The following is a 25,411-nucleotide window of genomic DNA, read 5'->3' as shown; positions in this document are numbered from 1 at the left end:
AAGAAAACTCGCAGCCTCGAGCCTCGTCGTCTCGTCACGCCCAACCCAAAAAAAAAAAAAGCCCGCCTTCACAAAGTGGGATCATGATCGCCAGCCGCAAGTTGGCCTGCTTTGTACTATAACAATCGTCACGCCCCCACGTTAAGCTTATGATGATGCAGATTGATTGATTGGTGGGTAATAATGCGACGTCACTGAAGTGGGAAAAGATTATCGGTTCCCAGTATCTGGGGGCTGCTTTTTGGCTTCGTATATTTTAAACTTGGACGATTGTGCGTACATCGGAAAAATAAAGAGACAAGCAAAGGAAGATTCAAAAAAGGGATGATTGACATTCGCTAAAAAGAGGGCTTGTCGGCAAAAAATAAGATCAGCAGGAAACATTGTCAGTGACAAATACAACAAAAAAAAAAAAAAAAAAAACCGGCGGGTAGAACTTATTCCATCTTTTTCCCTTTTTCCTTTCTCCTCTCTTTTTTTTGCTTGACCTGCGTCATCCCACCATGTGAAACTAGGGACCACCGTTGACAAACAAACCGTTCCCCACGGCCCTTGAAGATCGTCACCATGGTACGGTAGTGGTTTTGCTGTCAAAAGGCTTCGAATTGGGCAGTAAAACATGTCGCTCCTAATCTCTCTTTCACGTTGTCGTATAGCCGCACCGAAAGCTTCTCCATCTTTTTTTTTCAGGCGTTGAGGGGTGGAGACCCTCGAACCCCGCCACGTCTTTACTGGCAAGCAAGCTAAAAAAAATAGAGCTTCACCTGCCTTGGCTGCTTTCGATTGACACCTTGTAAGCTCGCTAGCGAGGGATGGAAATAGTCACGGCTGACGTACTTGATAGGTGACAAGTGATAATGCTTACATGGATGACAATCGATCGACATGAATTCGGTACAGTACGAGTCACCTCTGGGCTCCATGATAGATTTCAGCAAGGCCCAATACCTCAGGCGACCAAATTCAGGAAGCATGGGAGGTTTACGCATAGGGTTAAAAAAAACAGGGCTTTCGTTTTCCAGCTATTTGATCGCATTCATTCGAGTGAAAATGATCGTCGATGTCTGAGCGGCTTTCCCTTCCTTTCGCTTGCTCGCCCTGAACTTTAACCTCAAATACGGTAAAGTGTATCTTCAGCTCGCTTCATCTCACAAAAAATATATATATAATAGACAAAAAGATGTGAACGGACGTTGACTAGAACGTAAACAGCAGTAGTCTCTCCGCATCGTATATCGAAATATTGACAAAAGAGTGGTCACATTGAAGGTCAGGACTGGCAAGGTAATAGTGACCTGAATTATACCTACCCAATGTTAACGTGCACAAACCGGGACCTGCATGAGCATTGCATTGATTGTGTTGCATCGCAGGGCTGCTACGCTTGCTCCATATAAACCCCCCCTGTCGACGGGCACCCAACAGAAGGAGCTCGGCCTGGGGCGCCCAAGCGCTGCATTGTGGAGAGTTGTGCGGCAGGGCGGATGAAGAGGGGATAGGCCGTTTTTTTTTCCCTTCCTTTTTTTTCGTGTCAATACCAGGCCAGGTAGAGCGTATACTGTACAGTAAGTAGCATCTGTACAAATATCCTAGGTATACAGTAGAGTTCAATCCCTTCTGGTGGAGACGTACAAGAAAGAAAAGAAGAAAAAAGGACCCTCGGCCAGAACCCCCCCCCCTTTCATCGGAGCCACTTCCACCCCACCCTTTGCGACAGACCTCAGCTCACAAACCTTGACATGTGCCATTTTGCGAGTCGCGACGTTGTCGATAGCAAAGAGAAGCTAAGACTTTTGTATTGAATGCACTGACGATCTAGAAATTGGATATGTCTGGTTGAGAAAGTCTGGATTTGGCTGTTTACCCCGTCTGTGCTACCGTAGCGCACGGCAAACAATTTTGCAGGTTTTTTTTTATTCTTATTTTTTATTTAATTTTTGTTTTGATTGTTGACGTTTACCATTAAACATAAATGGACCCAATGGACGCGAAGGAACCGAGAAATGTCAACCGCCCGAATGGAGAAATAAGAAAAACCGGTCCAGTCGGCCCCAGTAAGCGAGCTTTTTGATTACGTAGAATCAGATGAACGGCCCAGAACTCGCCGATTATTAACCCAACTTACAACGCTTGACTAGTATGTAGACAGACATGCCGTAGTTGTACGTTTAAAAGATTGGATTCAAGGATACCTATCCAAAAGAGAGTGGGTGCAAAAAACAAAACAAAGAGTCGATGCGCCCAGCCTACCAAATTCATTCAACGGCTGGTTCATGCCGGCTGTTCCGGTGATGGATACGCGGTTATACGGTTCGACAAGGGAATAACAGTTGAACAGACAAATTGGAGAAATTAAAAATTAACAACCCGACGGACAAGTGCAACCCCAGATTGGGCGATTCTCTGAAGCAAGCCACCCGACCTCCCCTCCTTCGGCCGTGCATAGTTGCACTCTATTCATCCTATCGGGGCGGGTCGGATGTGATCTCATGCAAACTTTGTTGTATTGTGATTCCCTTACTTTTCTTTTTGTTTTTGCTGACCACCACCACCACCACCACACCATCCCTTTGGGCGGCCTTGTGGAAGCGGTACGTTGCCCAATGACAAGGCAACCCTCCGAGATGACATACTCAAGTAGGAAAGGGTCACCCGAGATTCATTGTTCAACTCAATGGCAGGTTATTTGATTGATCGAGATGGAAAAGCTGAACTTTATTACTACGTTACAAACAACAAAATACGATAAGCTGATGCATATGCATGATCAGCTTCTGTGACCTCCCCGACGCAGACCAGCAAACCGCTGTGAGAGCTGCAGCGGGCAGCCGATTATCAATCCATCAATCATCATGTCGTGGTAACGGCTTTCGCGACCGCTCATCTCGCTAAGAAAAGCCGGCAATCGATCGTCGAGGTGGTTCTGGCGCCTAAGCTCAGTTCCACATGCTTTCTCGAAGAAAAAAAAAACGAAAAACAAAAAAAAAAAAAAAAAAAAAAGTGCAAAAAGAATCATTGGCCTTCGTTGTGCAGATGAGGGCAGGGCGATTAACAGAAGGGTTCATTATTAGGCACAACCTCGAGTACGAAGATTTTGTATTGTCCTGTATTACTTTCGTAAAGTCTTTCTTTGTCCGTCTGTAACTGCCGATGTTGGGCATTAATACAATCGGTCTATTATTTTCGTGTCCTATTACCAAATATGTCAATGTTACCCCGGCACTGTACAACTGCCAACCCAAAGCCAAGCTTTTTGCAGGCACTTCCAAGTAGCCAACCTTTATTGCTGTCTTATTTCTTTAGGTTTCTTATAATTTTCTTTTATAGTATTATTCTCTTCTCCTTTTTGCTTGTCCAGGATCCCCATACATGTTGCTCCTAGTCGAGTTGGGTTTTGCCAACACTTTTTGTTCGGCAGTGTCAATCAAAGCCATGTGGTTGAGAGTTTCTTATGTGTCTCTCCCGTCCACCATCTGTCTGAACAACGCTTTCAAACCCACCCCAAGAAGCTCTCAAACGTCCATGTCAGGGTTTCCTCCCATCGAACCCTTCCCCCTCCTCAAAAAAACCCCTCGTGCGCCAACATGGCATCGCGAAACCACCCCGGAGATAATCGGTCTGATATTTCATTTCATTTTAGGGCTAAGCCTCGGCGGGAATGAATTGAGCGAGACCAAAAAAAAAAAAAAAAAAAAAATCTTGTCTGTTGGTGCAGGGGGGTCATTTGGATTTTTCTCTCTTCTGTTGCATTGTTCCTCAGAGCTTCCAAGTTCCAACCCCAAGGAGCGATTAACTTCCATCGATGGGGCCCAGAAGCAGGTCATCAACCTTGCTATACAGTAGTAATCTCGTTTCCAAAGGATTGGTACGGTCAGCACCAACAAACGGGCCTTTTATGTCCCTCAATTTACCATCCGACATTTGTATGTCACGCATTGATTTCCAGTCGTTTATTTATTTGTTTATTTATTTTTGTTTTTATACGATAGAGATCCTAATGTATTCATCCTCAAATATAGCTGTCTATTCAACACCCCGTTATGCAAACTATACCAACCATGCATTTAGATATTACGGGGCCGAGACAAACATGTCTCTCCCGCGTGCAAGGACCGCCTGATGGGCTCTGCTTTGTCCATCACCCTTCTCCACATTGTGCCAGCGTCCGGGATGTTATTCTTACCTTATCGTCGTCTCTCTTTGTCATCTGTTCATCGCCCATTTTCACAAACCCAAACCCCACATTTTTCTTTTTCGCCTGCACAAGGAACATCAGGCGGAGACATACATTAGTGGGTGGGTAGATGCGAGAGGCAGAGGAGGGTGAGAGGCTCGTGCGTTCTGCCGGCTGTTTGTAACATACATAGTATATACAGTGATTTCCTACATATTGTACAGTCCGAGCATACTGATGCAACAATATGTACACAGTAAGGGATGTTGCAGATGGTCAAGGAGGAGCGGGTTGGGCATGGCGGGGTTGACACCCTTGATATGCAATGTTTGTAACACAGTGAACTCTTTTGCTTTTGTGAATGTTCTTTTCCAATGCAGCCGAGGGATACTAAAGAACCAAAGCTGCGCGAAAGCAAAAAAAACCACAATGCCACAAGGCCTCAAAATGGAAGCGAACAGAGAGGACAAAAAAAAAAAAAAAGAGACATGGATGCCATGACTCTCTCTAGCCCATGGCAAGGGTTCGGAAAGAAGCCCCGGGGACCCCCTTGTCCTGGTTTGTAGGTGCAGATACCCCTGCATCTCCACTTTCTACAATTGTCAAACCGAAGGAACAAAAAAGACAGAGGTGATGGGTGGTCGCGCCAGAGGGATGACGGATGATGGGTGGTGACCAACACGTTCAAGCTACGCGACTATGCCCGAAAGAGACTTCCACACCCACCTACCTTACCTACGGTTGGGGACTCTACCGTGTAGGGGAAGGTACGCAAAGAGCTTGGGTTTCTAGGGGTGTGTGGCTAACAAAACAGCGACAGCATCTATCTATTGCCTTTTAGTCTGTCTATCTTCGCTGCACGTTTCTGAAAGAATTGATGGCTTCCATCGGCCTACTATGCTCAAATTCGACGTGCTAAATCATTCGAATTCGTTTAGTTAGCGGCCGGTTTAAGGAAAGAGACCAAAAAAAAGAGATTCCGTCATTTCACAACTGGCGCTGTCCCAAGTCTTAGGCGTGGCAAATGACAGATTGTTTAGCAGCCGTCACGGCTTTGCCCTGACCGCGTCTACTAGTCAAGTAGGCAGATTTTTTAGCAACAAGAGAAAAAAAAAAGGGACGCACGTTTCTAGTTTAGGTTGCAAGTAGCTAAAAAGGGGGACACATGGTAACGTAAAATGGGTTTCCAGTCCTGCGGGAATTGGAATAAAGCCGAAAGAGAAGAAAGGATAAACAACAAGAAAAAAAAGGGGAAGAAGCTGATGAGAAGAGACGACGAGCGTATGTGGCGTAACCCTTGGCTTTTTTTTTTCTCACTCTTTCTTTACTTGGTTCAACGTCGTCATATCTCAGGTTTTTGGAGGAGGTCTGAGTGTCTACAAATCAGCCTTTTGCTTTTTGTCACAGACAAAAGGCCCAGCTGCATTCTACTGTTGCTTTGCCCGAAAGGGGGGGAAAGAGGAGAAAGAGAGTAGAGCAGAGCATTGATACGAGAGAAATGAGCAGTGCGGAAAGTCGGCCATCGGATAAAACGGTCCCGTTTATTATGCCATCGTGATCTACAGTTACTTGGTAAGAAGATCATTTCTAGCTACCCGATCAATGTTTGTTGATATCAAGCAATTTTGTTGCCGAGGTTTGTGCTGTACTGTACCATACATACAGTACATATTTTGTGGCTGTCTGGTTGCCAAAAAAGGTTATGGCAGACATTCCATCATTGATTGACATTGTCCTGAACTGGCCTGAGTTGATCTCCACTGACCTACCGGATGAGTGGGGTGGTGTTTTTTTTTGTCGATTGTCCAAAATAGACACGGAGTACTTCCTAGTAATACCTAATGAATGTACCAGAACCGGTTCTTGTTTTAGATGAACACCCCCAACTTCTTTGGGTCTTCGAAACCTTGAGCCCCAGGACCCGTCGTGCCCAGCATAAATGCAACCGCTACTAGGTTAGGTAAAGTAGACTAGGCCAGGCACGCACACCCGCCCCACCAACGCTACGCACACGCCAATGTGGTACCTACTGTACCTACCCTTCCACCCCTAGCTCGGTCATGACACCCCCGTGGTCCCCTCTCTCTCCACATCTCTAAGGACGGGGCGTTGTGCTGCTTCTTCCCAAAGTTCATGTCAAGTCATACACATCCCATTCCATTCCTGAACCCCGAGTCCTTTGACCAGCTTTCCCCCTCCAACAGCAGAAAAAAAGAAAACAAATCCACTTTCTCTTTCGTCCCAGTGTATTAGGGCGTCGCGACTGTTTCGGTTTGCTCAGAGCCCGTTCCCTGTCTTTGAACGCGCCGCAAGCCATTGATAGACATTTTTACCCATATCTTTCTTTGACTCGACACACGACACAAAACCCAGTTCAGCGAGAAGTTTGAGGCTACCTCCCGTTCCATCTTTTTGGTCATTTTTACTGTAACTGCAACAAACCAGAACCGAAGAAGCAAGTAGAAGAAAGAAAGAAAGAAAGAAAAAAACCACCGAGCAGCTGTGTTTTGTTGTTTTTGTTCTCTTTTTTCCTTGCCCGCTCATCGGACAAACGCACTTTCCAAGGTTTCCCAGAAAGACGGTCATCGTCTCTTGTTTAAACTTTCGACACACAACCGGCGAACCTCGATTATACTTTCGCTGCCCTCCTACGGAACCAAGCCCAGCTACAGTCGGACGAACAAAGCAGTAACCACAACAGGAAGGAAAATAGACAGGAGGAGAAGAAAAGAGAACTTTCACCGTTGACAACAAGATCAGAGCATCAACGAGCAACGCAGCGCACGAACAAACACGCACATTACCATTGTGTCCCCTGCTGACAGTTAGCAAGGGTCTTACGAGAGAGGCCTGGTAGTCCTTGGTTACTACTATCGTTCACACGAACCGACTTTCTTGTCCAACTTTTGGGGGGGAAAGGTTGCCACCGTCGCTAAAACGGTCAAGGCGGTCGCCCCCCAATCTGATTATTGATATTTTTGTTACTCATCCACTGCTCTGGCCGACGATCTCCCGGGTCAGAAAACGCATTATCCGAACCAGAACGAGGGCCAACCACCGCTGCCCATGCTCTCCCCCACGTGCATTGAGTAGCCATGGTAATGCCCGGCGACCATTCCATGCAGCGGGCGAGCCTTCAAGTGGCACCCCTCGCCATCCGTAACAAGGGCTCACGTCACGGCCGCGGCTCTGACACCGAGAACGATGCTTCTTTCACCTCAGTCTCGAGCAACAACAGTGACACCACCATCTCGGGCTCGAGGTCCGACGCAGCAAACCCCAACAAGACAACAACCACCACGACCACAACCAAGAAGCCAAACGCCGCGATCGATTCGTCCAACGGCTCCCACATGAAGTCGTCGTCGCGCCATGGCCCGCGAGAGGAACCGCTGGAGGCGGATCCGGACATGGCTCCGCCCGTCTTCCACAACTTCTTGCGGGCATTCTTCCACTTCAAGCCGAGCTTCCTGATGACGGACTCGACTGTTACACTACCGCTAGCCGAGGGCGACGTAATCCTGGTGCACTCGATACACACCAATGGTTGGGCAGACGGCACCCTGCTGGCAACCGGCGCGAGAGGCTGGCTGCCGACCAACTACTGCGAACCATACGGACCCGACGAACTCATGAACCTTTTGAACGCTTTGCTTAACTTTTGGGATCTTTTGCGTAGCACGTCGGTCAACGACCACGAGATCTTCAGCAACCAGGAGTTCATGAAGGGAATAATAGCCGGTGTCCGATACCTACTGGTAGGTTTTTACTTACTCCTCTTCTTTCCTTTTTTTGCTTCTTCTTTTTGTGATTTGCTTACCCCCGAGCCTTGCGCTGGGTGTGGGATAAAAAGTTTCTTTACAGGCCTGTGCAACTGACGCTGATTAATTGGGTGGCACAGGAGCGTACAAACTCTCTTACTAGAGAGGCCCCTCTCATTCAGCGTCACGAGGGCCTCAGACGCAGCAGGAAATCTCTATTGTCCGAGCTTAGCTCGCTGGTCAAGACGGCCAAACGCCTCCAGGAGCACCAGCGTATGATTAAGCCACTTGAGGACACTAATGATATCATTGACGAGATGATCCTCAAGGCATTCAAGATTGTGACCAAGGGTACACGCTTTCTTGACATACTTGATGAGGACAGGAAATCCCGAGCACCAGCAGTGACGGTCATGGCAACGGTCATGGAGGAGGTGACCCCGCCAGTAGACGGAAAGCCTGCGAATAGCGAACAGGCAAAGGCACTGCGGGCGTTGACGGCGGGTGCAGGTGAAGACTCGTCTGCCGTTGGTGACGACACCACAGAGCAGACGGTCGTTGTACGCCCGACTAACAGGCGCATGTCGACCATAACATCACCGATTTCCGCTACCAACACGCGGAGAATGTCGCTGGGCAGCAACCCCCACCGGGTGTCGACGGCAATCTCGCATCGAGTCTCGCTTGTCCCGTCACCATCCACAAAGGCACAGAACCTGATCTCGCAGCAGTTGAGCGACAGCCATGATACTTTCCTGTCGTACTTGGGCTCGTTCATCGGCCGCCTCCATCTGCAATCCCAGTCTAGGCCCCATTTGGCTCTTGCCGTCAAGCAGTCGGCGACGTCGGGTGGAGAGCTACTGGTGGTTGTCGATGTGGTGTGCGCCCACAACCGCATGAGCCAGGATTTTCTCGACGCATACCGCGATGCAATGTTTGCACGTCTCCGAGACCTTGTCTTGGCGGCACAAGAGGTTCTTACTAGCCGTGGCCGCGAGATGGAGGATGTCATCTTTCCCCAGGACAACAGCAGACTGTTGCAGGCGGCCACGGGCTGCGTGCGCGCCACGGGCGAGTGTGTTGCCAAGACCAAATGGTTCCTCGAAAAGATTGGCGACTTTGAGTTTGAGCTGGAACGGGGAGCTTCGGCTCTGAATATGGATCTTGGCTTTTTGGAGATTAACGTTGCCGAGGACAGGGACAAGGACCAGGGCATCGACGCCACTAGCATTGCCGAGTCCAATAAATCGGGCTCTACCGAAACCTCAACGGTGACGGCAACTGCGACACAGTCTGTCGTTTCGACAAGCGCCACGGTGCGGCCGACGGCCCTGGCCACAAACAAGCCGCTTCCCGAAGTGCCCCAATCCCCAACTCCCGACGAGGCCCCGCGACCTCAACGCTCCCCATCTTCTTCACGACCAACCTCGCTGGTGGAGGAGGGCCCCGCTAGCATGGCTTCCTCCGTGGCATCGCTGCGACCTATGTTGCCGCCTCTACCGAGGCTTTCTACCTCGCTTATGACGCAGGATGAGTACAGCCCGTCGGAGCATTCGGCTGGCCACGACAGCGACAACTACCACGGCTCGTTCCGCTCTGAGAGCATGACGGCTTCCAGCTCTGGAACTGGCAGCACATATATCAGCCGTGACTCCGAGTCGAGCTTGATATCACAGACGTCTACGCGTGCCACGACACCAGACATACCCTTGGCGAACCAAAAGTCGCTCTCGGATATTAGCAACTCTGGCAGCGGAGCCGGTGTCGTGGAGGAGGATGATGTCGAGTCGAGGTTACTCGAGAGGACATATGCGCACGAGCTCATGTTCAACAAGGAGGGTCAAGTTACTGGCGGCTCGCTCCCTGCTCTCGTCGAGAGGCTGACCACTCACGAGTCCACCCCTGATGCCATGTTTGTGTCGACTTTTTACTTGACATTCAGGCTCTTCTGCACACCTGTAAAGTTGGCAGAGAGCTTGATTGACCGATTCGACTACGTCGCCGAGTCTGCTCACATGGCAGGCCCAGTTCGTCTGCGTGTCTACAACGTCTTCAAGGGCTGGCTCGAGTCCCACTGGAGGGACGAGACGGATCGCGAAGCCCTGAGTCTCATCGAGCCGTTTGCTACTTTCAAACTTGGCGAGGTGCTTCCCTCGGCCGGCAAGCGTATCCTCGAGCTTGTCGATCGCGTTTCTGCGTGTGGAGGTGGTGCCTTGGTCCCACGCCTAGTGTCCTCGATGGGCAAGACCAACACATCCATTTCCCAATACGTCCCCGCCGACGCTCCTCTCCCCAACCCGGTATTCACAAAGAGTCACGCGCACCTGCTGGCTAACTGGAGGAATGGAGGCAGCTGCCCTAGCATCCTCGACCTTGATGCTCTCGAGATTGCCAGACAGCTTACCATCAAGCAGATGAACATCTTTTGCTCCATCATGCCTGAGGAGCTCCTCGGCTCGCAGTGGATGAAGAATGGAGGTGCCGAATCGCCCAACGTCAAGGCCATGTCGACCTTTTCCAACGACTTGTCTTCGCTCGTGTCGGACACTATTCTGCACTATAACGAAGTCAAGAAGCGCGCAGCCGTGCTGAAGCAGTGGATCAAGATTGCCCACCAGTGTCTGGATCTGAACAACTACGATGCCCTAATGGCGATTATCTGCAGTCTCAACAGCTCCACCATCACACGTCTCCGACGCACATGGGAAGCCGTCTCTCCTCGTCGCCGCGAGCTCCTCAAGCAGCTGCAGGCCATTGTTGAACCTTCTCAGAACAACAAGGTCCTGCGTGGTCGGCTCGCCGGCCACGTCCCGCCCTGCCTGCCATTCCTTGGCATGTTCCTCACTGATTTAACCTTTGTCGACATTGGCAACCCGGCAATAAAGCAGCTCCCTGGAAACGAGGGCGACGGAAAGTCTCCGGCCATCACCGTCATCAACTTTGACAAGCACGCTCGCACGGCCAAGATCATCGGCGAGCTGCAACGCTTCCAGATTCCTTACCGGCTGCAGGAGCTTACTGAGGTGCAGGAGTGGATCCAGTCGCAGATTGCACGACTACGCGAGCTAGAGACACCTAATGATAACGTCCAGGTCGCCTACTACCGCAAGAGTCTGCTGCTCGAGCCCCGTGAGGTCACAGCCGCGCCCCAGGCTCTGCGCAACTCGTCCGAGACCTTTGCCACGTCGTCGACCACGCTCGCACCTCCAAGCGCCAGAGATTCGACCGCTGTCAACGGCAGAGCGGCAGAGAAAACTGCTCAGTCGCAGAGGACCGATTATTTTGGCTGGATGCGAGGATCTGGTGGTAGCCACAGAGATCATGCTGCTGCTTGAAATATCTAACAAGGACGACTAAATACGTCGAAATGAAAAACGACGATAAAAATAAAACACCAGTGCCTGTCACACACTCGAGTGTTTACAATCATCAAACGCCCAACTTACCGACACCATCATATATTCTCACGCTCCTTTGTCTTTTTCGGCGCCGTCGACTATTCAATTGATACCCAAACTTTTCATATCTTTGGCTTTTGTGGCTTCACGTTACTACTTCGTTTCTATCACATGTCTAATCAATGAGATTCTGACTTTGTTTTCTGAAGTTCCTTCTGAACAAAAACCAACTCTTAAAGCATAATTCTCCAATGCCGCAACGAAAGCTCCAAAAGAAACGTCCTCCATTGTACAATGTATCAAATATGTTCTTCTTCAGTCACTTGAGTGATAGAAGCAGGTCTTGGCTTTTTTTACCCTCTTCTCTTCGTGTTTCTAATAACCGTCTTTTTCTTTCTTTGCGTGCTATGGAGGTTTCGGTTTTCTGATGGCTTGTGACGGCTGAAATGTTTTTTTTTTTCCTTTGACGTCTCGCGGGGGGGGACAAAATCGAAGACATGCGTGACCTTGGCATCATGCTCTCTTCTCTTTTAGTTCTTTACCCTATGTCATCACTCGTTTTTTCCAAGTTGTTTTTCCAAATGTCGGCGGGTTCTGGGGTTTCCTTTGGGACAAGGGCAGCCTCATGGAATGGGGTTTTCGGAGTCGGAAAAGGGCGCAAAAAATCACATCAAGGAATGGAGGGAACATAGGTACTTTGGGGGGGTTTTTTTTGGAACAAGGGCCGATTTCCCCCCCTAAAGAAACAAAACACAAAGAGAGGGCGACCCCAATTGCAAAATGAAACTTTTTTTCGTTACTTCTGCTTTTTTTTCGGTTCTTTTGAAAGGGCACAAAGATCTTTTTGTACTTTTTGTGATGAATATTTTCTGTCTTGGCTGTTTTTTTTTTTTTCTTGACCATGGTCGTGGCTCGCGCCGCGCGTCAAAGAATGCGAAAAAAAAAGACAACCCCATAAACAAATCATCACTGATTATTCACTTCTTTCTCTCTTAAGCAAGCCCTCGGACTTGGGGAACTTGTTTTTGCAAGCGACACCTGTGGTGTTACTTTTGTTAAAGCGTGCTCGTGCTTGTTTTCTTTTTGGTTTTGGTAAAACTAGAAATATTTTATAATTCTCGACTAGACGAGGTCGAATAAGAAGAGTTTCTTGATGAACCTTGAGGGAGTTCCTATCCCTTTTTTTGTGAAGATGTATGTGTGTGTGTGTGAACAAAAGAGAAAAATTGGTTAAGATGAAAAACCTTGACTCCTCCTCCATGCTGGAAACAAAACTTGTACAGATCAGAATTCGCGCCTTCCATGCTACTACCCATTTCCACCTCTGCCTTTTCGCCTTGGACGCCAAAAAAAAAAAAAAAAAATAACATCTACACTGGGACACTCCACCTATTTTTCTTTGTAACGTCAACCCATAACGTCCCATATCATCATCAATCAATCATCTTGTCTTTCCATTTTCATTAAAAAAATCAAATCCATAACACCATCTCATCTCATCTTCAATCATCATCGTCAACGTCTTCTCTCTTGTCTTTTTTTTTTCTTTTTTGTTATTTTGTCTCCTTGTTCATGTTTCAAGACCCTTCAGCTCCTATCAGCAACCACCAAGCCCGCAATCTCCTGGCAGAGCTTGTCGACGCTGGCAGCACCGAGTATCTTCATGACGCCGACGTCCTTGCCGACGTTCTTAAAGACCCAAGAGCGGATCTGGTTGGCGGCGAGCGAGTCGACGCCAATGTCCGACAGGCCCAGCCGCATGTCGAGGGCAGCGTCGTCGCGCAGCTGCAGCATCTTGCGGAGCTTGGCCTCCAGGCCGGCCGCCACGACCTCGTGGACCTCGGCAGCCGTCTGCGCCAGCTCCAGCTTTTCCTTGATGCTCTGTCGATCGCCGGCGGCCTTTGACGAAGCCAATCCCCGACCGGCCTGCTGCACCGTGTAGTGCGAGAAGCGTGGGTCGCGGTGCCAGTGCAGCGGCTCCGCGTCGTCAATGTCGTACCGGCTCAGCCCCGTCGTCAGGTCCGCGACCGCCGCCGTCGCTCCATGCTTCTTCTGAGCAGACGGCTTGCCCGCGGCGATGGCCTCGAGGAACATGTGGTGGATGTCGCGCTCCGAGATGGGCGGGTAGCCCTCGCGCTCCAGGCCTGCGTACAGATCGTCCTTTTCGCGGTGCAGGAAACCGAGACCGTAGATGACGCCAATGTTGAGCACCGACGCCGCGAGGCCGCGCCGGCGTCGATCGGCAGCCAGCCCGTTCATGTACATGTTTGCCGCGGCGTAGTTGGACTGGCCGGCGTGGCCGCCGATGGCGGCAAAGGAAGACGTCATGATGAAGAAGTCGAGGTCCGGGGAGGCGAACACGGCGTCGAGGTTGCTGGACCCGATCGTCTTGGGCCGCATGACGCGCTGCAGCGTATCGATGGACATTTGCGCAAACACGCGGTCGTCGAGCACCATGGCGCCGTTGACCACGCCGCCGACGGGCGGGCAGGTGGACGTCAGGCGGGTCTTGAGAGCGAGGACGCTCGCGCGGTCCGTCACGTCCAGCTTCTCCATCAGGACCGTGCAGCCGGTGCGGGCGAGCAGCTCGTAGCGCCACAACGTCTGCGCGTCGTCGGGTGGGCTGCGGCTGGACAGGACGATGTGGCGAGCGCCCTGCTCGGCGAACAGCTGGCAGAGGGACTGGCCCAGGTCGCGGGTGATGCCGACCAGGAGGTAGGTCCTGTCAGGCCTGAGCATGTTTGTGCCGATGACTGGGGGTGCCAGGTACGAGACGTTGCGCTCGGCGCGCCAGTCGACGACTTGGAAGGGGGATTTGGGAGGGGTGGTGCTGTCCAGCAGGTCGGGGACGGTGATGGCCGACGCAGAGACGGGCTCGTCGCACGACGGATGGATCTGCAGGGCTTTCATGTCGGCATACTCAATCACGTCCTCCAAGTCGCAGTTGTGCATCTCGGTGACGGTGTACGTCAGAAGCTCACCGGCAGGGTAGTAGTCCCCCTTGCCGGCAACCACGCGGCGGATCATGGTAGATACCGGCGAGGACTCGTCCAGGAAGTTGTAGACGGAAAGCTTGCCCATCCTGGCAAAGACCTGCTCGATGGGGGCGCGCGCCTGGTACCGGTGGATGAAAGTCCAGGCCGGGTTGCGCATGGAGGCTTCCCGATCTGTGGTCAAGACGGTGATGTTGTACTGCGACGACGTGAAGAGCTGCGTTATGATATTGAACAGGCACATGTCAGGCTCGACGAGGATGATGCTCCCGCCTTGAGGCTTGTCCATGCCAGACATGACAGCCAGGGTCCGGAGGGCCCAGGCGGTGCAGGCAGCCGAGGTAACGGCGGTCTCTGGAGCGTCCCAGAGTATCTGACCAGGAGCTGGCTGGACGATGGACGCATTGGAGTCGCTGAAGAGAACAACGGTGCGTCCTTTACCGTTCAGGGAAAGCTCCCGGCCAAAGCACAGATAACCCTTGTAGCGACCGACGTCGAGGGGCCGCGCCGAGCTGTAGAAGACCTGGATTGGGGGGTGTATCAAGGAATTCGGCTTGGCGACGTGGCCAGTGGAGGCGATGCCCGAGTGAAGCTTGATCTCATAACGAGTCTCGCCGGCAGATGCAGCAGCGACAGGTACGATCTCGACACACTGCTCAGTGGTGTTGACAGTTGAGGTGATGACCCTACGCGGTGCGTTGACGCGATCGATGGCTGGCCGGTAAGGCAGCACACGCGGGACGAGACGCCGACCCTTTTCGATGTGGATCTCGGGCTCGTGAGTCCAGAGCATCTTGCTGCCCTCACCAGTGGTGAGCTTGCGCTGGCAGAGGCGGCCAAAGGTCTCAGCGATGATCGGGCCTGCGCCATTGAGCACCTCGAGATCCAGAAGTTGGAGGTTGAGGTTGGGGATCTCTGCAAGGAGGGTGCGGGCAAAGCCGAAAGTGGCTGCGTGCTCAGGGTTAGAGTCTCGGGCGTGGAAGGTGATCCACAGCACCGTGGTCTCGGGCCGCATCAAGGTGCGAATGCTTTCCAGGCGTGCCGCCGTCATTGTAGACAGGACGGGGCTGTCCAGGTCCGCGAGGATGATGGCTGCAGTGCAAGTGGCGAGATCGTCGTGCTCAGCATCTTCAAAGGATGCAGCAGTAAGAAGCTGCTCACAATGAGGCTCAAGACCGGTTGTGACGTGTGTCACCAGTGAGGTTGTCCGGTTGCTGTTGCCACCAAGAACCAAAAGCTTGGAAGTGAGCGGTGGAGATCCAGGGCCTCCCGCGAGGGGAGTCCGGAGTACATCCTTGAGGTGGCTCTCTGTCTGGCGAACGGTGATGGAGAAGCCAGGGATGTGTTGCTGATCTCCATTCTTGGAGGCATTGACAAAACCACACTCTTCGAGGACGTCAGGCCAATCCGGTGGAGTGATGTTGGCCATGGATGGGTCCACCGACTGACCCGAGCATCGACGAAGGCGCTCTCTAAGCGGACTATGCGACATATCCACGAGCAGGAGCCAGGCTCCGGAGTTCATCAGGGCGTGCATCCTCTTGAGGACAGCTACCGAATCTCCACCGGCAACGGTAGACATGATGACGAGATCTTGCTTTTCCAACTGCTCCTTGTCGTTATCCAGATCCTTGATGAAGATGCGGTCCCGAACGGCATGATTAGCGGCTTGCAGGACACGCTGCTCAAAGCTTGCTTCGACTTTGCCGGCCACGGTGAAGGAGGTGAATGAGGATTTGAGACCTGCGAGAACGTGCTCTTTGAGTCCAAGGCCAGGCTCAGTCACCACGAGCACCTTCATGCGCGGGTAACGGTGTGCAATCTGGCCGACGATGCCCGAGACTTGGCGCTGCATTGACAACATGTCTAGCGACTCTTGGACGACCGGGCCCGCCATGGCTTGGAGGACTCCATGCGGCAAGTTCTTACCAAGCTGCATGAGCAGCTCTAGGGCGGCCGAGTGCGGCGAGGTCTTGATAAACGCCTTGAGGTCTTCCTTGGTCTCATGCGGCCACGACTTGTAGTTTTGGCAGAAGAAGGCGGCGACGCGGTCGCAGCTCTCGACCAGGCTGCGGAACTCGGTTGAGGTGGCGTCGAGCAGTGCCTGTGGGCCGATGATGGCGTCCTCGGGGTCCAGCTGCACAACCGTGTGGAGGTAGAGTTCATAGTCGTCTTGGGGCTTGGTAGCAGCGAATGAGGCTACGGTCATGGACTCGATCTGAACCTCGGCCTGGCCGTGATCATTGTAGATGGCCATGTCGGCCTTGATGGTGGCAGCGCCGTTCTTGGAGGTTGGCTTGAACTCTGTCAGCGAAGCGTCGACCTTGGTGGTCTGTTCTTGGCTTCCCTTCAAGTCGCAGATGGCCATGTTGAACCGCATCGCCGACACGTGGGTTGGCAAGAAGGTCGTCCACAGTGAGCCGTCGCCAGGAGATGCAAACGCCGAGAAGCAGGCTTGGAAGCAAGTGTCGAGCGTGGCTGGGCTCACGGCAAGCTTTGTGGTGTCCTGAGGATGCGACTTCAATAGAGTGGTCGAGGCAAAGTTGTAGCGGCGATCAATTGTCTTGATGCCCTTGAATGGACCAGTATATTCCAGGTCAAGGTCTTTCATCATGCTGTAGAAACCTTCGGGGCTAACCGGTGTGGTCTCTGGCTGGAGAGCAGACTTGAAAGGAAGGGCGTCGACGTCCGGGTTGCCAAGAATTATGGTCATGTTTCCGCGAAAGTTCATGCGCATGGGGCTTGATCCGTCCGCATAAGCAGATGTGAGGGTGAAGGTGGCAGTGATTATTGACTCGTCTTGCTGCTCTTTTGAGGGAGGCAGGACTGTAAGAGTGAAGAGGGTTTCAACGCCATAGTTTCCAGCCTCTACGGTCATTCCACTCAGGAACTCCAAGTTCTCCAACTCAATGATTGTAGCACTTCGACCCTTGAGAAGCACCCGGGCAGCATCCAAAGCCATCACGCAGTAGGCAGAAGCAGGCAGTAGGGCTTGACCTTGGAAGCGGTGATGCTCAATCCAAGGGACCGTCTCCAGCTTGATGATGTTGCGCCAACGAAGCTCAAACTCGGTGTCGTCGCGCGTACGAACACCAAGCAGCTCATGTGGAGCATCGGCGCGGAAGTGGTACTGCTGTGAGATGCGCGACTCGCGGTAGTGAATCTGTGAATGATCCCAAGGGTATTGAGGCAACATCTCAGACCAGGATTTCTGTTGTGGGGAAGTGGAATAGGAATTGGCTGCAGGCAGAACTGGAAGACGGATGGCCGAGTGGCCGAACAGTGTCCACATGGAACCGATAAAGTCCGAAAGCGCCGCCATGTCATTCTTCTTCCTATCCAGGACGCCAAAGTAGGGTAGAGTTGAACCGATGATGGATTTGATAGTCTCAGTGGCGGGACCCTTGAGAGCAGGGTGCGGTCCAACTTCGACGACAACATCGTAGAGATTGTCTCCACTCAACGCCGACTCGATAGCCTCGCGGAAGAGAACAGGCTTGACCATGTTGTCCGTCCAGTAGGTAGACATGATTTCATCCACCTCCAGGGGACGGTCGTCGCCATAAACGGATGAGATCCACTTGGTCTTGTTTCCCTCAGAAGCCTGAATCTCAAAAGTGCTGAGCGACTCTCCGTACTGCTCGGCCGGAGCAAGCATGTGAGCCGAGTGGTAAGCAGTATCGACCATTAGCAAGCGTGCAAACTTGCCCTGCTCCGTAAGGTACTGAGCCATTTCCTTGATAGCATCCAGGTCACCCGAGAGAGTGACGCTGGTGTGCGAGTTGCTCGCAGCCACCGCTAGTCGTCCATTCCAGGGATCGAGGGCGCAGAGTTGCTCAGCTTCCAGCTTTGATAGACCAGCAGCCAGCATTCCTCCCTTGTCACCCGAGCCGGGAGCTCCAGCCACGTGGGCATAGAGACCTCGATAGTAAGCAATGAGGATGGCATCATGGGCAGTGATCCGGCCTGCAGCGTAAGCTGCAGCAACCTCTCCAGAAGAGTGACCAATGACTGTATGGAACTCAATCCCAAGTGAGCGAAGGACATCAACAAGTGCAATTTGGACCGCGGTGCAAAGGGGCTGTGCTATGGCGGCGATGCCGATGCGAGAGTTCTCGGAATCAGCGCTGAGCTCTTGTGAGATTGTCCAGTCAGGAGGCGTAGGGCATTCGCCGAGGATATCCTCGAGCTGATGAATGGTCTGTTTGAAGATGGGGCAATTGATCAAGAGGTGCTTGGACATTTGTGCCCACTGTGCTCCCTGGCCAGTAAAGATGCCTAGGATCTTAAGGGGACCTTTGGAGATCTGCTTGAGGGCAAGAGTGCCGATCTCTTGAGGACCGCCGACAGGAATGCTATCGAGGACCTTCTCCAATTCCTTAACCAGGTCTTGGCATGTAGTGCCAGTGACAGTCAATCTATAAGGGAAGGTTGATCGATTGACGAGCAGGAAACGCAAGAGCTTGTGGAGCTCCTCTGGGCTAGAAAGCTTTTCTTGAACGTCTGGAAGTGACATGAAGTCCTTGAGAGCCAAAACCACCTGATACAAAGTCTTCTTCGAAGCTGCAGAGAGTACAAGAGGGAACTGAACATCCACATTGTTCTGGCTGATGACACAAGATTTAGAGTGAGCGACAGCGAGGCCTTTCTCAGCAAAGTGTTTGCCGATTGGGTCATGAATGTCAGGAGTGTAAAGCTCGACGATGGCATGGGAGTTGGTGCCTCCAAAGCCAAAAGAGTTCACACTGGCACGCAGAGGATGGCCGCTTGCAGGAGCAGGCCAGGCAGTGCAGCTTGTCGGGATCTCGAGATTCTTGTAAAAAGGCTCGACCTTGGGGTTAAGCTCGCGGAGGTGCATGTTTGGCGGCACCGTCTTGGCACGCATGGACTGAATGACCTTGAGCATACCAGCAAGTCCGGCTGCTCCCTCGGTGTGTCCAATGACAGTCTTGACCGATCCCACGAAAAGGCTGCGATATAGCTGTCTATATTTATCGGCATCTTCAGCAGCTTTGTCTGCAATCATGGTTGTATTCTGGGTCTCGGCATTGCTTGGGAAGAATGCGTCCGAGATAGCTTGAGCCTCGCGTGGGTCGCCAGCTTGAGTTCCGGTGCCGTGAGCCTCAAAGTACTGGCAGCGATCTGATGGATCGGTGGGATCGAGACCAGTCTTTTGATAGGTTTCGCGGATAAGTGCGGCTTGTGCAAGGGAGCTAGGCATAGTGATACCTTGGGTCCGACCGTCAGAGTTGACACCGGTCTCCCGAACGATGGCTTGGATAGTGTCGCCGTCGGCCAAAGCCTTGCTCAAAGGCTTCAGAAGCAGGGCAGCAATTCCCTCGCCACGAGCGTAGCCATCGGCATCAGCATCCCACATGCGACAGTGACCCGTAGGGCTGAGCATGTGGAGGCTAGACTCGGTGATGAATTGTTCGGGAGTGAGGATGAGATTGGAACCCGTGACGCAGGCCATGATGCTCTCACCGCTACGCAGGCTCTGTACCGCCTGGTGCAAGGCAACCAAGCTGGCAGAGCAAGCAGTATCGATTGTCATTGAAGGTCCACGGAAGTTGAAAAAGTAACTGAGACGGTTTGAGATGATAGAGCGAGCGTTACCAGTGGCGAAGTACTGCGAGGAAGTGATGTCGTCTCGCTGGCAGAGCGTGTCGTAGTCAGCCGTCATGACACCGGAGAATACAGACACCTTCTCGCCAGAGTACTGCTTGAGGGTGTATCCAGCAGACTCGAGAGACTCGTAGACAGTCTCCAAGAGCATGCGCTGCTGCGGATCAATGGCTTCTGCCTCTTTCGGGGCAATATTGAAGAATGAAGCATCGAAAGCTCGATGGTCATCTTGAAGGAAGTAAGCCTTGGTGGAGTTGGTGGTTCCATGATACTCTCCGTCTTCGTGAAAGAAGCCGGTCGCAGAGAATCGTGAGGGAGGAATGGTTTGTGATAGATCTTGTGGGTTCTTGAGCAGCTCCCAGAGCTCGCTGGGCTTGGAGATACCGCCGGCAAACCTACAGCTGCTGCCAACGACAGCCACAGGCTCGTTGGGCGGGATGCTGTGCGACATGGTGATGCCGGAGGTGAAAGGAAAGTGCCGATGAACGGCGGGTGAAAAGTCTTTGTTGATCAAGATATAAGACAATGAGAAAGGTGAACTACTTTATGTTTCTCCGAAAGATACGTAGTATCTATACAGGAAGGCAACGCAAGTCTGGGTATATCGTGATGGAATGTAACTAGCAGAGGGTAACGAAAGAAGTTGAAAGGGAAAGAAAATCAACGGTGCTGTGAAAGTTGGAGTTGGGAGTGAAGAAGAAGGAAAGGATTTTCTCAGGAAAAGATGAACTTAAGGTGAAGAGAGAAAGAAAAGTGATTAGCGTAGGTAGGAAGGAAAGGAATTTGATGCAGCGCAATTTTGTTTGTTTGCCAGCTGAGGGCAAAGACCCACACACGGTTGGTATCGAAAAAAAGGCTGATGACGAGGATAAGTAGAAAAAAGGCCTTCTGCCCCACTGGTCCCTGATCCTTTGCTCCGGATTGAGGTAGAGAGGGGGAAGAAGTGCTGAGTTCGGGCAGTAGATTCCGTTTGCATGCCCACCCACCTTGCCCTGAAAAAGTAGACATGTTGCTTGGTCAGCCAAGAAGAGCAGCAAACAAACAACAGGGATGGGATAGATGGGATGGAAGCAGCAAGGTCACATAGGCAGATACTGAAGACGTCAGATGTCACCAGTGAGTGAGGGCATGGTAGTTACCATAACAACTTAAGCCCTCACGTACTGACTGACGACTGACTATTGCGGGGGGCATGAATGTGAATGTGCAGTGAGCCCCTCCTGCTGTCAAAACGTTGTGTTTGACACACTACATGTAAATCTCAAAGGATTGTTAAAGTGCTTTGCATAAGGAAGATGCCATTGTGAGGGGGGAGGGGGGCGTGCTTTTGTTTGTTTGTACCAGGGTACATGTAACAGCCACTTGGGTTCCACGCCCATGGTAATCTTGAACAGGTAGGCAAAGCATGCAGAATATCGAGTATCTTTTTTGCCTCCTGATCGAGTATCCTCAGGTGCATAGAATGCCGTCCAAATGCCAACGATATGACCTCCCTGTATCACGATATTCACTAGGTACTTGGCTATAAAAATGGCGATTGAACGCTCAAACTTGTTGGAATGATTTATGTTTTTTGCCAACAGCTCACTGCTGCTGTAGTTTATTTTGGGCTTCTTATCAGTTGGTAGCAGCCATATGGTTTGCGGGAGTTGTCCGAGGGTGTTGCATATAGTAAGCAATGCGGGCGCACCCCGTCACAGCAAGATCGTACACCTCGTGCAGGCCGATTTCTGTCAAGATACCTTACGTAGCAGTCCAAGGTCCAGATCTTGTGGCGCCTACTGGATTGAGAGGTATCTAGGTACATTGAGTACTTTTTGGTAGGTAGCCATGGTTGAAATGAAGTGACAATCGACTTGTTCCGGAGAGGTTGCCGCTTAGAGTTTGGAATGAGGGTCTTCCCATGCAAGACATCGAGGCCTCACTTAAGGACTTAAGGTACCTTGCGTAGGTACTTACTAGGCTGTTACCCTACTCTCTCTCTATCTCTCCCTCGGCAGACAGAAAGATGAGAAGGAACGAGTAGGTACATCACAGAGATATCGACGTCGACAGTGGGTCCTCTTTTCAGATGTTTTGCCAATCACAGCTGCTTTTGCCCTCTTTCGTAAATCACGTGGAGTCCTTGTGTTATGTGCTTGCCCTCCCGGCTTATTTCTATGGTTAGTACGGTAGGTACTAACGGCTGCTATCTGCTGGCTGGGCTAATTATGCTGGTTGCGCATCTCCATGGTTCCATTGGAGATAACTCACTCATGCCAATGCACACTTACAATTTTCATTATTTGTTCTCCTCTTCTCCAACGCAAGAAATAAGCTAGGCCAGGCTCAAGCTCTAGATTTAACAAGTCTAGAAGTGCAGGTACACCTTCATCAACGTCGTAATCGATCGGGCGAGCCCCAGATTGATATCATCCGTTTACCGTCGCTACGCTCAAGCGTACCTTGAAGCTGGAACTTCGCATGGGATGCAATAATCCGGCGACAGGCCAAGGCAGCCCGCGATACTTGGTCTCGCTACCGGAAGGGCGGTAGGGCTTCGGCTGTTGTTGGAAGGATGTTATCATTTGTGAGTTACTTAAGCTCTCGTCCCTCTTCTTTGAGTGCTTCAAAGGCCGAGTTACCTTACTTGATACCGCCCCGAAACTACAACTGTCTTCCCCAAGGTGACATTCCAGGGGCAATGAGGATACTTGCTGACCCTCGGAATCCTTGTCTTCACACTTTGTCTAGGTGTCCCTCCCCTGCCATATTACTATATCGAATCAATCCTTGCTCCGTTATACGTCTCCAAATTGCTAAGCTACGGGATATAATAGCAGCAGAAAACTTCCCAACGACTCGACTTTGTATCGTGTTTCACAGTTCATCACAATTATATTGCACAATCTTTGCTGTACGCCAAAGTCAGGCAGGAAATAGGAGCGATTGGCAACAGCTTTAAGGTCACCCCAGGATCATGCAGGCTTCCGTCGGCGGGACCTCGCTCCATCGAAGCTTTGATTGCGTCTGTCACCATCGTATGCAGGCACGACACCCTCTCGACTTACAACATATGTCAACATACTCTATCTAGCACGACGCAATCACAGTTTTCTTTTATAAGTGGTCCCCTTGGTCAAGTGACACCAAAGAACGGGCAGACTAGCCCAAGGGGGTAACGTTCCGTCTTATGGGAATCCTTCCGTCGAAATTGCATACTTGCAGGCCTTGAAGCGGATATCAACCGGCCCAGCCTCATCAAGCGATCCTGAGACCAATCACCCCCTATCATTGACAGATAAGCCTTTTGAGTTATATTGACAATATATTTCTACAGCTCGGATCAGATCCGTTGCTGGCTGGGCGGCCTCGCATTTCTTCGTCTGACCCTATTTCGCAGCAGCAGCAGCAGTCACAGAATACTAATAGCTATGTATGGTGGAGCAGATGCTATCAACCCTTGCTCACATTTCAATGAGTATGGATTTGTAGCACATCAAAATGACCACAGAGGCGATATTTTTTGTCAAGTCTAATTTGCGGCTCCCTGAAAAGATTTTGTATTCCAAATTTCCTATAATCGTATTTAAATCAGTTGGATTATTCGGGGCAGTAAACTGCAGCATCCACCCGGATTCCTCTTGAAGGTCAATCTTGTGTTACACTACGGCTATGTCCTTTTCCTGCATACCTTTGTGCTAGCCGCCAGGTACCTGTACGCTCACAAATTGACAGCCGGCAGATCTTATCCCGTGAAACGTGGAACCACGTCTTTGGGTAACACGACTTAGGCTGTATTACCAGTCCTCTATGATGCTTCGGCTACAATATCCAGCAAATACTACATGTCGTACAATAGATGTCAGAGGTTTTGGAACCATTTGACGGACATCAGTCAGTGCATACCAGAGCCAGAGTATCAGGGGAGCAAAGACCCTAGGGATAACAATAGTGTATTAGTGAAAAAGGTTGGTTCTCATATGCTCTAATACATAAACATAGTTGGATTCGAGACCTTTGCTTGCTCTCCGCAGACACTATACCTCAAAATACGAGGTTAGGCCAGCATTCCACAAGACTGATCTAGACTTGCTTGCCTCCACATAGTGCGCAGGGAACGAAACAATCCACAAAGTGGTCTCAAAAATCCAGTCCAGGAGGAAAAGCTACATCCTTATCTCCGAGTCGGTACTCCCCGATGGAGAGCCCACCTGCAAGAAGCCAAACAGTGCATAATCATCTCATCATTACTCGGCGCCTGTGAGCAGAGAAAGAAATAAACAAAAGCTGGAAATAAAATCTCACAGGTAGTATAAGGACCCCTCAACCGATTTTGAGACAGCCGTTATATACTACATGCGAGCTGTGAAAGCACAGGTCACCGGCTGTGTTCCACGGGGCGTGGGGAGTATACCGACTGACAGGTATTTGTGGCTTGGGCCACTGAGGAGGAGCATGACCTAAAGACCCTACGATGGATTGCTGGCCATCATCAAATCATCGCTCAAATCCAACTGAGCTTGTTCGAGCAAGCAGAAGTCACTAGCCTGTCGCGGCAATGTCTTGATACTGACCTCATCGAACAACACAAACATGATCGCCGTAACACCACAACAGAATGACCGGGAAAGGCCGCTGTCAAAGGCTCTCATCGACCTTGACACTACCATCGATCTTCGGGCCGCTGCATAGGGCGTCGCACGACTGTGAAGGCCTTTCAACACTGATAGGCGAGGACACGTTCGGTTGCGGGATCTGGATTAAGCATGTCTCGGCTTTTGTGCCCGCTGCAGACTCGATGGCGCAGTTCGAGAAAAAAAAAGGGGACCGTTTGTTTTTTTTCTCTCTCTCATGTACAAAAGAACCCCTAAGTCCTTCTTCAGAGACAAGGAAAGCGGTAGGTCCGGTTACGGCCAACTGCCCCGGGGCTGTCAGGAGCTTGTAGCACTTGTGCGGCTTTGGTCTTTGGTCTTACGAGATAAATTGGACCTTGTGTGGCATATAATGACCAAACGGATGACAGGGCACGGCGGCACATACCTCGTCCGTTCAGAAGCTACTCGCGCTAGCGCTCACCCTTGGGGGGGTAGAGTCTACGGTTTAGACTTACATGACGCTCTCACACAAGGACGCCGAGACAGGAGTCTACATTGTGTGTCTAGCAGATTGCGAAGTCACCTCGCCGATTATTCAAAATGGTACAGGGTCCTGGATGTTTCAGGGGATTCGCCGATACTGATGGTTTTCTAGTGTGATTGTGGTGGCGGGTGAGGTGGATGGAAGGTGGGCGTGTCCAGCTTTTTGCCCCCACTGGGGACTGTGTGAATAGTTTTATGTGTGGAGAGAGCAGCAAAAAGAGCAAGTAGCTTATATTCCAGCGAAGGCCCGTAGATTTATCGTTCTAAGAGTTTCTCATAAAAAAAAAGAGAAGAGAAAAATGATTACAACTCCCCTGCGCCAGACTAAACCCACACCGAC

The 25,411-nt window shown here is 51.2% G+C and overlaps 3 protein-coding genes across 3 annotated transcripts; 2 read left to right on the top strand and 1 right to left on the bottom strand.

Annotated features, from left to right (window-relative positions):
- Positions 1–3,216: 3,216 nt before the first annotated feature.
- PgNI_11770 (uncharacterized protein) lies at positions 3,217–4,272 on the top strand. Its single transcript, XM_031131734.1, has 2 exons — positions 3,217–3,923; positions 4,020–4,272. Exon 1 carries the CDS (start codon positions 3,370–3,372, stop codon positions 3,841–3,843), a length of 474 nt encoding a protein of 157 aa, XP_030976647.1. The 5' UTR covers positions 3,217–3,369; the 3' UTR covers positions 3,844–3,923; positions 4,020–4,272.
- A 2,071-nt stretch (positions 4,273–6,343) lies between these two features.
- PgNI_11769 (uncharacterized protein) lies at positions 6,344–11,270 on the top strand (the record flags this gene model as incomplete). Its single annotated transcript, XM_031131733.1, has 2 exons — positions 6,344–7,932; positions 8,076–11,270. The coding sequence occupies exons 1-2, from the start codon at positions 7,270–7,272 to the stop codon at positions 11,268–11,270; spliced, it is 3,858 nt and encodes a 1,285-aa protein (XP_030976616.1). The 5' UTR covers positions 6,344–7,269.
- A 1,650-nt stretch (positions 11,271–12,920) lies between these two features.
- Positions 12,921–20,402, bottom strand: PgNI_11768 (uncharacterized protein; the record flags this gene model as incomplete). Its single annotated transcript, XM_031131732.1, has 1 exon — positions 12,921–20,402. One exon carries the CDS (start codon positions 20,400–20,402, stop codon positions 12,921–12,923), a length of 7,482 nt encoding a protein of 2,493 aa, XP_030976615.1.
- Between the last annotated feature and the right edge of the window lie 5,009 nt (positions 20,403–25,411).

This window comes from Pyricularia grisea (assembly GCF_004355905.1).
Source record: "Pyricularia grisea strain NI907 chromosome V map unlocalized Pyricularia_grisea_NI907_Scaffold_10, whole genome shotgun sequence".
Classification (NCBI taxonomy): domain Eukaryota; kingdom Fungi; phylum Ascomycota; class Sordariomycetes; order Magnaporthales; family Pyriculariaceae; genus Pyricularia; species Pyricularia grisea.
Note: the sequence above shows the minus strand (reverse complement) of the source record. Positions and strands in the feature narration are given on the sequence as shown.